Below are 13437 nucleotides of genomic sequence, written 5' to 3'. Positions count from 1 at the left end.
ATGTGTAAGTGTCACAACTTTGGCATGTCACTTGCAACTCATGCTAGATTTCTTTGGTCTTCACCCTATTATTAAGTGGAAGAGCATCTGCTTTAGCTTGTGGCAAAGGGGCACTTTCTCCCTTTAGAGAACGATAAGTGATACCAAGCTTTCTATTCTCTTGATGCAGATGCATAACTCCCGAAAGCTAAGTGCACATGTAGGGGAGAATATACCACATTCAGATTACTGTACAGTTCCGCAGTCTCTTACATTCAGCCAGTAACTCCAACCAAATAGCCAGTATAACGTTTTGAAATGATTATACTTTTGTTTGCTACCAACAGCCGTGCCTATAGTACTGCGCTCTCATAGCTGAGCAAGATGCATACTGTTACAGTCACACTTATATCCACATTCAACTCCCTTTTATTAGAAGTATAATACTGCACTTTATATCACAAATGTATAAAAATATGGCAGATAGTGTCATAACAATACTTTTCTTTTAAATGAGTATATTTAAAAAATCAGACAGTTATTTACCATTTATATATATATATATATATATATATAGAGAGAGAGAGAGAGAGAGAGAGAGAGAGAGAGATAGAATAAAATACTCCTGATGCAATATATAAATGTTACTGTTAGTTTTTATAGAAACTACGGTAGCTGTCGCACTGCTTCACAATGTTTCAAACAGCTCAAAATAACTTTACATTGTAACAGAAGAGATATGATAATAACAGTACGATATTAGTTCATCATCAATAAATATTACAAATCCTATCAAATGTGGAAGTTTAAAAAACAAATTGGAGACATACAATTCAATGTTAACCCTTAACAGGGATACTTGTATCACGTAAACCCCACTGTTCTAACTAGGCAGCAAAATATGTAGTAAGGGCATAGGTCTAGACACTAATTTCTTTTCACCCCTCCAAGTGCCAGTACATACTTAAACTCTCCCAGCTTTCAGACAGAGATGTGCACCGAGCTGGAATGTAAATGAGACAAAATGGCAACACATTTCTTCTCCCTGAACTGCACACTATCGTCCAATGAGATTTCTGGTGACTGGTAATTAATAATTCATCTGGTTTTACTGTATGATCCCTGACTGTCAGCGTGGTGCCAGACGGTATAGCCCCACAGGTACATATTGCACACTTTTAGAAAGCTGAAAATACAGTCTTACTATCACCAGCACCACCACCAAACCCTCGCCTCACATTCCTGTGTTAATTGGTGTACGATCGGGAGTGCCATTACAAGGCCGTCTCCTTTAAATCATTCAGATTTGGCATTCGGGATCGGTTTGTTCGGTTATACGTGGGCCCATTCTGTCCACTCTTGGAAGGCAGTTGATCAGAGTAGGAAGTCCCGTCACTAGCGCTCCTGTTCACCGGAGACACATGCCAACTTGGTTCTATCTGGCTTGGTATCTGAAGCGTTGGCCTGCTTTTTGGTTGGGACTCCTGACGCACGTTGCTGCTGCTACTGGAAGTTTGACTTATGGGGTGAATTCGCACTTCAGAAAAAGAAGCTTTGGCTGGCTGACTTGGTAAGGGCTGGAAGCGGGATTCAGAGGGGATGGAATGATTTGAGGAGGAGGAGAGATGTAACAGCTTCCGAAGGGATTTTAAAGGTTGGCTCTGGAAGACAAAGAATGAGGGAAACGTTTGGTCTTATGCCCTGCTGTTATACGAGCATGCCAGCCTTTCTGTAGGAAAACTAGCTGCCTTGGGCATATCTTAAACTGAACCAGCTTAACTTTAAAAAAACATCAGGACTTCGTCACTTTTACTGTTTACTAATTCTGAATATTTCATTTCAATCCACTGACTAGGACCCACTGTACAGGAACACGGAAATACACCAAGTGCTTGGTGGGTATGATCAGTATCTACCATTGCTGCCTCAGCAGTTGCGATCGCTACAAGCAGAAAAACTTTTGTTCCCACTGAGTATTTTTTTAAAACATGGCAGCTGCAATGAAGTTCTCCTGTCTGGTTTTGAAACTCTAGGGGGATGTCTACATGAGCGCTTAGTTCACAGCAAGCTGGGACGTAAGCTTACCCGACACACTAAGCGTCCATGTGGAGGCTCCTGTGTACTAAAATTTCTGCAGTGTGCTTTGATCTGCTCCTGTTTCAAAGTGGAGTGGATCAAAGCACACTAGAGAACTTTTAGTGCCCAGCAAGCAGCATGGTCCACATAGACACATAGTGCATGGCAGAGTAGCATGGGGTAGATTTACACCCCAGTTTGCCTCAAACTATGTGTATGTCTAGACAAGGCCAAATATTCCGGTTTTGTTTGAGAGCGTCTCTAATGCAAAAACATAACCAAAGCTTTTGCAGCCTCAAAGGTGGACACAGGGACTATTATGGCTTCCATTCTGGATTTATAGGTAATTTTTGCCACTGCTATAGTCCTATCGGTATTGCCCCGAATCCAAGGCTTGGGAAGGGGAAAGGAGGAAGATTTGTGAGGTCCTTCCAGCAGGTGATATGTACTGTATAGATTGTAATACACTGTTCTTCTCCCTGTCTCATGTCTCTTACTTCTCAAACAATTATGCAGAATGGTAGCCACATGACTGAGAAGTGAGTGGAGAATAATGGGAAATGCAATTTTTCTGTCCACTGCAGAAAAAGCCTGTCAAGACACCACAGTCAGAGGTTGAACGGAACAGAAAATGTCACTTACGTGAGTCTGGATTTCTGTCATCTTCTCAGGATGCCAATCCTTCTGCCTGCTGCTCTGGAGATTGGAAGAGTGAATGGCTTTTTGTAATGCCAAAAGATCCTGACCATCACTGCCGGGCATCTGCAACATAATAGTAAGCAGGGGATTTCAGTAGGTCCTTAAGAAAAGGTGTAGGAATCATCCCCCACTCCTAGTTAATTATACAAAGCAGGTGAAGCCCACTACTGCAGCTGAATTGCACTGTCCTCTCAATATTTTCCCGCATATTAAAAGGATAATATTTGTGGCTATCATGCAGATTTGTTACAACCTCAACCCTTAAAAGCATTCCCATGCTGTTAGTTGCTGGAAGAGAGAGCATTTTAAAAAGCCTATAAAAAGACCTGCAGTGCCTTATCCTCATTTCAATAGCATTCCATATTGCAGTTAAGACCATGGGCCAGTTCTGTAAAGCCAAATTTTGTCCTGGATGAAAACAGATCAAAACTGTATTTAACTGGGTATATTGCTAAGTCTTGCTGCTACAAATGCAGGGGGACCCTATTCTCAAGTTCAACGTATTTGTGTGTCTGTAAAAGTTGATGAAGAATATGTAAAGCTTTTTAATATATAGGGGATTTACCTCATACCACAATTCCATGGAATAACAGACAAAAACAAAACCACCACCATTTGATCTCATTAAAAAAAGGTCACCAGTAACAATTAGAACAAAGAAAAATCCAGCCGCAGCACAAGCTAATAAAAATTGATCTTTTAATGAGCCTGCACTTACAATAGTTGATTGATTAAATTTGGACATAAGAGAACAATCTGCAAACAAAATATAAATACAATTTATAAACCAAATTATTTTGAAGTTTATGTTTACTGGTCAAACAAAAGGGAAAAGTCACTGTTTTACAGTGTAACTGATTTCAGGAGAATTTGCCTTCTTTAGTCTTGGTCCCAGGCTCTCCCTCTCTTAGCAACTGGATATATTATATTTTGAGTATATCTTCGACTACTCAATTATGAATCCTTTTTATTAGACGTACTCTGATAGGACTGCTGATTGTATTTGAATTCATGGAACTGGTCCAAGATACTTAACTGGCTTAAAGAAAATGTGACCCCATGAAAATATAATACATGCTGCTGTAGTCAGTAAAACAAGTTTACTGGAGCATTTTTCAGTGCTACTGTACTTAAAAATTAATACCATGGGTAGAGTGACTACAGGAAGCTTTTTCAAAGAAGAACTATGCTTTAAATAATTCTTTGAATTAAAAAGAGGAAAGAGGGATTTCTTGATGCTTGGATTCTCCCCGTTGGTTGATTCTATCTGCAATATAAGATATAAAAACTAAATGCATAAATAGGGCTTCAATGACACGATCTGTCCTTGGCATATTCATGCATAAATGGTACTTTTAAATATTAACAATAACTAACAGATCCTATACTTTCTGGACAAGTTCAAATTGACTGCTATTCTGAAGAAAAGGATGCCTACGAAAGGAATCCCAGGTATCACTAAACCTTTATATATGTAAAGAATTTGCAAATAATAATGAATGTGTGTCTATGTTCAGACTGATCCTTCACAGGATCTACAGAGCCTGATCCAAATCTTATTCCAATCAACAGAAATCAATCATTTTAAGACTCTCATTAACTTCAGTAGACTGTGGTTCAATCCCATAATTGTGGCAATGATATTTTACTAGCAGAAATATTACTAGAGAAGTTTGCATCTTCTGTGAAACTGTATGTAATATTTATTTTCCAGATGTACAATTAATAATAGTAATATGTTTTAACTATTTTAAAAATAAACAAAAGCATTAGTATTTCTAATTTGGCTGAAAAGAGTTTGGGACCTCAGATACAGGTTCGAATAAAACACCTTTAAAAATGTATTTACAGTTGCATGATTACTGGCTGACATTTTGTTTCTTAATATATGAGAATACAACCAGACGTCATGACACTGGGTGCAAGTAAACAAACAACAATATCCACGGTCAAAAATCACAAATGGGATACCCTTCCCTCTCAATGGAAATCTGTAAAATATGTGCAGTATTATTTTGCCTATAAAGGAAAACTTGACAGTGTAGTATTTTAGACTGTATAACATTAATTAACAGAAAGACAGGCATATTGGTGAAATTCAAGGTTTTTAAAACAGCTCAGCTTCTAGTTTCTAGCTAGAAATTGTATAAATAAAGGACAAAAGATTCATTAGCTGGCTTAGCACCTTTAAAATCTTATGGTCTGAAGATTCACACTATTTGTAACTCAGCAAATTTTGACGAAAACAAATGATCACCATGCAGGGTGCTCAAATATAACTGGCTTTCTTCGAGTACATTGCTTCTTCAGAGCCACACCATGGAGTATGTGCCATAATGCTACAAGATCTGGGTCCATGTGGAAAGCAGCGACTGTTGAGAGTGCACACAACCCCTCATGTGGATCAAAATGTTTGATTATAGATTATGAAAGGAGCCACGGAGGCTTTAATTATCCTCAGTTCCTTTATGCTACATCAGGAAGGATTCCAAGCAAAAGAGAAAGGAGAGTGGGTGGGAATGGCTCTGCAGAGACACTATCTTTGTGAGAACTCCAGTAATAGGCAATTAACCTTCCTTACTCCTTCAAGAATTGCCTCTGGAAAACATTACTCTTGGGAGAACAATTATCAGGAACAACTCTCTGCAGGAGAAAGGGTCAGGATTAGGACAGGAGATCTTTGGCAAAATGAAACTTACCAAAAGACACAAAGTCCGGTAGTGCCCAGCAGGCCAGAGTGTGTCCTGAAGCACTGTCAGCTCACAGAGGCACTGCTTGCAGACAGATTTCTCAGACTACAATTTGTAGTGCCTCAAATGAGGCTTCAAAGCCCTGATCTGCATTTGGCTGTAATTGGTTTATTCTGAAGTAGACATGTGAATTTATGTACTTGCCAGAGTACATGAGACCTAAGAATCTCAGAAACGACTTGATTTGCCACGAGGCTGTATCCCTATGAGCAACGTGTATTTGAATGTCAATGAATTTTTCTTGTGGTAGAAAAGCAGCTAACACTGCATTGTTAAGAGTTTCTGCTACAGAAGCCAATCTCTGCATGGAAATGAAGGTAGCCTTCTAGTTTATCCCAACCCCTAGCTGCTCAGAGTAGGAAGAAGATAATATGCAGAGAAGAGGAGATTGGGCCTTGAGAAGCTAGTCATCCAGATAGGAGTAAATAGAACATCCTGATGCTTTAGGTGGGCTGCCTCAACTGCCTGGTATTTGGTGAAAATTCAAGGAACTGTATCTAAACGAAACAGGAACACCTCACACTGAGTACTGTCCACACATAACCTGAGATAATCTCTATGAGCAGTCCTGTTAGAGATACAGAAGCAGGAATTGGAAGAAATCCTGGTCTGCTCATATTCTGAGGCCTGGTCTACACTGAGGGGGGGAGAGAATCGACCTAATATACGCAACTTCAGCTACAAGAATAGTGTAGCTGAAGTCGATGTATCTTAGGTTGACTTACCTCGTGGCCTCATGACGCGGGGTCGACTGCTGCCGCTTGCCGCAGTGCAGTAGAGGAGTCGACGGCAGAGCAAATCGGGGATCGATTTATCGTGTCTACACTAGACACCATAAATTGATCCCTGATAGATCTATCACTACCCACCGATCCAGCGGGTAGTGTAGACGTACCCTTAGATGATTTCCCACTGCCTTAAACAAACAGAGTGGCACACAGCCACTGCCTCTTTCAGTTCACTATCAGAACAGATTGAGTACACAGATATAAGGGAGCCAACAATGCCAAGAGGTGAAGGCTACTGATACGGGGACTGATGTAGCCTCAGTGCTTACCTGTCGGATCCAAAGACCCAGTTGGAGTCATTAGGTCCCCAGATCAGGTTTTATGGTTCTTATCAGACTCTGGCTCCTAATCTGTGCCACTTCTTATTAAGAATGGAGAACAGCAGAAGTAAGCACTCTGTATAAGACTTGTAGACCCTTGTATATTGACTTTTTTGGTGCTCTTAGATCAAAGGGCTTGATTTTTTGAATGCTTTATGTGCAGTGCCATCTAATGCACACTGTGTGAACTCCTGCACAGGTCTTGGTCTGGAAAAGGTTGACTCAGTGTTTATATGCTAGGTTTTCAAGGTCTCTATCAACATGAGATAGAGACACTACTTCCTTGACAGGTTGAACCAGAGTAGCGTAGAACCTGTGCAAATTCAGCATCTCTTTAGGAAATACCCTTCTCACTAACCACCACTTGTATCCAGCGTGCTCATCTGTCACGAACATTTTACTACCACATAATCACACTTTTTAGATCTAAATATTTTACCTGGGTCTGTCATGCAACAGATCAACTTTTAGCTGGGCAACAGAACAGACATGAATATTTTCATACCCATGAAATAGCATGTACAAATAGCTTGGAAACACACATCAGCACAAATCTAACTAGCCTTCATCAATACTAACATTCATTTATAAAAAGGGGGATTAAATACTTTTAATTTTTGTCTTCAACCTACAGCTAACATATAAACTAGATAAACAGATAAAAGAGACAGTGGACTGATACCACAATATAAATTAATCAAATACATGTTTGGAAACCTGCAACTATGATGGTAGGAAAGGAACTGAGGGCATTTGTGGGAGAAGTCCCTTATATAAATTTGAACCATGATCCTAAGAAGTGTATGCTGCACACAGCCCCAAGGTCACTTACTTTCTCCGAGGAGTGCGCTATCAAGAGTAGCGATCTGCTGAGCCAGAGTTCAATGTAGAAATTATGTGGTGTCAGCTGATATATTGCTGCTAAAATCATGGCAGCTTCCCTTTCTCCCACATGATATCATCTAGAACTCTGGCCCATTTTGTGTGATGACGACAACAGGCCTGTTTCTCCAGTCATTCACAGTGTAAACCAGGATGATTCCACTGAAGGCAATAGTGTTAAACAAGTATAAATACTGATGTGCATGAGAGAAAAATCAGACCCAGAGTGTTTGTATTTCGTTAGCCCAGTTCAAAAGGTTTATTTATGCATCACGCTGCTGATTTTGTAGCCAAAACACCAGAGAGATAGACAGAGGTTGTGATGAAAAATACTCCGACATAAAATTACTGTAGCTGTGGCTACCAACCAGATTAATCTCCTCTCTCCCAACTTTCCCAAAACACAGAGTAAACTCAGTTCTGTCAGATATACATTTGGAATCCTTGGCTCTGGAAAGGATCTGAGGAGTGTTATGAGAGTAAAGATCTGATTTAAAAAAGGTGAGACCTCTGCTTCTGTATAGGACCTGCTCTAACTCCCACTGAAGTCAGCAGGAGTCTTTCCATTTCTTTTTGAGGAGTTAGATCAGGCCTATAAGTAACACTGAAGCTGACAGAAGATTGATATGTTGCAAGTTGTGACACTATTAAAGGACAGTTTCTAATCTCAGCTCCCTAGCGTGTATCACAATAGATCCACAAAACACTTGCCATTTGTTTTTATTTATAGACTTTTCTATCATGATTGTAGCTCCAGTATCTGATCATTAAAATATTTATTGTCCCCATGTCCCTGTGAGGTAGGGAAATATACTCTCCCAATTCCTAAGAAGGCAAACTGAGGCACAGAGAAATTAATGACTTGCTACAGTCAAACTGCAGGTCTCTCCAGAGCTTGGAATCAAGCTCAAATCCCAAGTCCACTGCCTTAGCAGTGAAACCATCCTCCCTCTCAAACCAACATAGCAGAAAATACTTCTAGATGCATGGTGTGAATGATCATGTATCTGAGATTAGAATCTGACCCTACCAATTTAATACAAACAAACAGTTTACAAATACTCCAATAATGATACTCTCTCCAAACACCAATGCCTTGAAAGTCAAGTATAGCCATTATGAGTAACATGCTTCTTTCCTTCTTTTTTATTTACTAGACGAAAAAGTGTGCTGTTTTCCATAATCTTTGTTTACTAATAAGTATTCTCATCCCAATCTCCCTAGACTTTTCCATCTTAAAATTTGGCAACATTAAAGTTGTTCTTTATTTGTCAATGTTTTTTTTACTTGAAGTCACAAACAAAAAAGTTTGCAGCAAACAACAATTCAATCACTCTATATTACTGAACTTCTGTTCACATACATTTTACCAGTCAGTAGTATAGGCTGTTTTGTGAAGCACACTGACCTAATTTTTAACATTTACCCAATTTTAGGGCCTGATCCTGAGTTCAATTACGTAAATAGGAGTCTTTCCAATGGACTTTGGATCCAGATCTTAGTGTACAGTATGTAAACAGTATAAGATCATTATTCCAATATGGCTTTGCAGCCAGCTGATGATTCTGTCACAGAAACATTTCAGGGATCTTAAATGCTGCAGCTAACTAACTACTGATGAGTAGTAAAGCTTGATCTCATGAGTGAGGCAGCCTACATATTTACAGTCCATGCAGACGTGAAGAAAACCTTCTAGGTGTAGTTGGGTGTAGGGCAATCTTATCTGCCTAAGTCTGAAGACAGACATCTTCCAGCATCTGATACTGCCTATAGTTTTGCCAAAACAGCAGCAGAGTGGCTCCTGGCGAATGGGAGCTATGGAGTCGGGGCTCAGGGCAGGGGCAGTGTGTGGAGACCCTGTGCCTAGGAGCTGGAGGGACATGCCTGCTGTTTCTGGGAGCCATACGGAGCCAGAGCAGGCAGGAAGCCTGCCTTAGCCCTGCTGTGCTGCCAACTGGACTTTTAGCGGCCCAGTCAGCAATGCTGACCAGAGCCACCAGGGTCCCTTTTCGACCAGGCATTCCAGTTGAAAACCAGACCCTGGCAACCCGACCTGAAATGTAACAGAATTCCAAGGGTCCTGGATGCAAGCAAATAAATGTAGAAAGTATAGCTCCTTAGCAAGTAAACATTTGAATAGGCAAATAGGTAAATCCTGAACAGGAAAAGAAGACTACTTCCACAAGTTAAAAAGCTAACAGATGTACACAGGTATACCCACACATAATATAACAATATAGCAATGGTCTAGCTCATTTTATGGTGGCAGCTCCAAAACAATGGAAAATATACACTATTTTATAAACTACTGGGTATACTTACAGTTTGAGATTTCTTCTTTTTCTTTTTTATTGCCCTGAAAAAACCTTGTTTCTCCTTCTCCTTGAGTTGCTCCGACTGATTTTCAGGACTTTTCCTAAACATGAAAAAAATATATTGTCAGAGAAAAATCTTTGGATGTTATGTCATCATAGATCATCTTTGGATTTCAGGTTAAAGAATGCAGATATTTTTAAACCGAAGATATTAAAAATATTTTATTACTTTATGGCACAAGGATTAACATAAAACTAATAGCTTTCCATTTAATTAAGAATGTTTTATCTAAGGACACATTGTTAGGTTAAAATGGTTAACTAAAAACATCCAAGGAGGTACTTTGGGGTACTTTAGTTTGTCTAATTTTTCAATTGGGATTTTATATTCAAACTAAAAACATCACAGAGAAGATATTACAAAAAAAAAGTAATATCTGAGCAAATATACAAACAACTATATCAGATAAAATCAGTTCTAATTCACCCATCACTTGTTTGAGGGTCACAAGAGCTGTAACGATCAGGAGACAAACAAAAGATTGTCTACAAAAATTCTTGAGCTTTGCTGACATGGCTCCAAATTTATCATCCCGGAAGCTATGGAGATCCATTGTTGTTCACTTCTACAGCTCCTCTTAAACCTTTCTTATGGATGGGTCTCTCTCTGGATCATGGGACACTGCTGGCAAGTGAAGACTGCAATAACTCCAAATTTCTGTGGCTAGGACTGAATTTTAAATTTCAGGCTCCCAAAAACTCTGATCCAGAGCTGATCAGCAACAGATTACTTTAAATGTAAGGAAAACAACTACAAATTTTATTTTTCATATGGATGAAAAGGCTAGGACATATCCCATGCTCAAAGTATGTTCATTATATCAGAAGTTAAACTCAATTTCTGGACATTATATATTTACTATATAAAAGCAAAGTCAGATGGGAATCCAAATACAAATGTATGAGGTGTCTAAAGGCTGTCACAAATTGAATTTGCTGAATAAGATTTTTTTTCTTTTTTTGGGGAGGAGGTGGGATCAGTTTGTGATGAGTAGGAAGAAAGGAGAAGTGGACATTTGCATAATTTGTGATTCTAGACCAAACATCTACACTAAACCCTCCTCTCTAGAATGCTCCTTCTAGATTTCAGCAATATGCTTTTCATTAGAAAATTACAAAGCTATAGTTAGCTTCCATGAAAAGTCATTAGTATAGTATTTAATGACTAGATTCTTATACAAATTTAAAATACATCAAATTACTAAGGATTTCCACTCCATCCAGCCTTTTGCATTTGGTAATATAGCAAAACTGCAGAAAGGCTGTCTTCTAACTATTCACCCATTTAATGCAGCCTGGAAGAAATCCAAGAGTAAACTACTGTCATAAATATAAAGGGAAGAGGTTAAGAAGCTCTGATACAGTACTATAAAATCCTCTTACCTGTAAAGGGTTAAGAAGCACAAGTAACCTGGTTGGCACCTGACCAAAATGACCAATAAGGGGACAAGATATTTTCAAATGTAGGGCCAAGGAAGGCAGGGGGGGAGAGGGGGGAAGAGAAAGGCTTTGTCTGTCTGTGATATACCTCTACCTGGGGATAGATCAAGAAAGCAAGTAATCCAACTCCTATAGAGTTAGTAAGTAATCTAGCTAGAAAATGCGTTAGATTTTCTTTTGTTTTTGGCTTGTGAAAGTCTCTGTGCTGGAGGAAATGTGTATTCCTGTTTTGTGTCTTTTTGTAACTTAAGGTTTTGCCTAGAGGGATTCTCTATGTTTTGAATCTGACTGCCTGTGAGATTATCTTCCATTCTAATTTCACAGCAGTGCTTCTTTTACCTTTTTTCTTTCTAATAAAGTGCTGTTTCTTTTAAGAGTCTGACTGATTTCTCTTTTCAGAGTAACAGCCATGTTAGTCTGTATTCGCAAAAAGAAAAGGAGTACTTGTGGCACCTTAGAGACTAACCAATTTATAAGACCCAGGGGTTTGGGTCTGTGATCACTTTGTAACCAATTGGTTAGGATATTATTCTCAAGCCTCCTCAGGAAAGGGGGTGTAAGGCTTGGGGGAATAGGAACTCCAAGTGGTCCTTTCTCTGATTCTTTGTTAAACCACTTGGTGGTGGCAGCGTACCCTCCAAGGGCAAAAAGTTTGTGCCTTGGGGAAGTTTTACCCTAAGCTGGTAGAAATAAGCTTAAGGGGTCTTTCATGCGGGTCCCCACATCTGTACCCTAGAGTTCAGAGTGGGGAGGGAACCCTGACAACTACTGACAGCTTTATGGATGCCTTCCATCACAGAGGTAACTTAACACGGACAACACACACAGCTATTGACACAAAAGTATGTGGTTTGAAATAGTTCCATCTTCCCTAACTTGTAGGCCAAATCCTTAAAAGTACAGAGTCCACGCCACCAGGCTGTGGACTGAGCAAGTTGCGCTGAGGAATCCTCGGCCTCACCCTGTAGTATGCAGGGTGCATCTACCATCATTAGAGAGCTGGGGTGTGAGAAAACAGGACAGTTTGCTGCCTGCCATTCCTCAAAACATGGGATTTAAATAACAAAACTGACCCAATGTAAATTGCAATCCCAGTGACCAGATCTATACCACTCCACTGGCCCATATACAAACACTTCTGTGTTGCCACAGAGGTTGGCCTTATAACACACTGGGTAACGCAGAATTTCCTGGCATGGCTTTTCTGCCTCCAAGTCCCATGTAAAGAAGAGTCACTGTCTATTTGGTTTTGATTTTGAAGATGCGATCATCTTAAACACTTTTGGCACCATTTTTTCAGGGTAATGAAATATTCAGATGTTCTATGTTCTGGCTCCCATCCTTGATTCACTGCATCCAGGTCAGAAAATGTCTGCCTGTAGCAGCAGAGAAGACTGGAGGGAGGTGGAGCTCTATTCTTCACTTCCTTCTCCTCTATAAAGAGTAGGAAAGTGATGGACAAACAGACTGGTCGGTACCTGCCCTCTCACTCCCCAATCCCTGCTTGCTCAAGGGGCCAATGGAGTGGCTTTGCATGAATTAGACTGGTGCTCAACTCCTGAAACTCATATTGTTTATGTTGTTGTCTGACAAGCTTTGGCCTTGAACAATGGTTGATACAAAAAACACATGCTCATTATATGATATGAGTAAAATAAGGAGGTACAAAGAGATAGCATTAAAGCAGAAAGTCTCAAATCAAAGACTTTGCATGGATTAAAAAAAATAGAACATTTTGATTGATGAGATGAACACCAGGACATTTCAAGGATCCAAAAGAAGTTATTGAGACACTAGTCAATATAAGAAAAAACAAGATTAGCCAGGTAAAAGTGGGATGTATAGTCACTCAGTGTTGCCAACTCTTCCAAGTTTATGACAAGCCTTGTGATATTTGGTGTTTTTTCTTAAAACCCCAGCTCCTGGAAGTAAGCAGTTACGTGAGAATCACAGCTTTTTTTTTTTTAAAGTAATTTTCTAACCCTTATGATTGCAGAGAAAAACCTGATCATGTGACCAGAGGGCACCCTAACAGCTCAGAAACCAAAAGGCAAATAAAAACAACCCAATTCAAAAAAAATAAAAAAAGCAACAAACTTCATAAATTTGAAGCCTGTCTCATGATTTT

At 39.5% G+C, this 13437-nt stretch overlaps 1 protein-coding gene across 2 annotated transcripts in view; it reads right to left on the bottom strand.

Annotated features, from left to right (window-relative positions):
• Positions 1–573: 573 nt before the first annotated feature.
• CDKL5 (cyclin dependent kinase like 5) overlaps positions 574–13437 on the bottom strand; it is a 208359-nt gene continuing 195495 nt past the window's right edge. The window contains exons 17-20 of one of the 2 annotated variants that reach the window (XM_084650302.1): positions 9817–9910; positions 3899–4021; positions 2698–2817; positions 574–1640 (exon numbers count right to left, since the gene is read on the bottom strand). In XM_084650302.1, the coding sequence (XP_084506428.1) occupies positions 1254–1640; positions 2698–2817; positions 3899–4021; positions 9817–9910 (724 nt within the window). In that variant the 3' untranslated portion in view covers positions 574–1253. The remainder of the gene's footprint in view (positions 1641–2697; positions 2818–3898; positions 4022–9816; positions 9911–13437) is intronic. The other variant, XM_084650303.1, reaches the window with a different exon arrangement.

Source organism: Lepidochelys olivacea, assembly GCF_965140295.1.
Source record: "Lepidochelys olivacea isolate rLepOli2 genome assembly, chromosome: 1".
NCBI classification, from domain to species: domain Eukaryota; kingdom Metazoa; phylum Chordata; order Testudines; family Cheloniidae; genus Lepidochelys; species Lepidochelys olivacea.
Note: the sequence above shows the minus strand (reverse complement) of the source record. Positions and strands in the feature narration are given on the sequence as shown.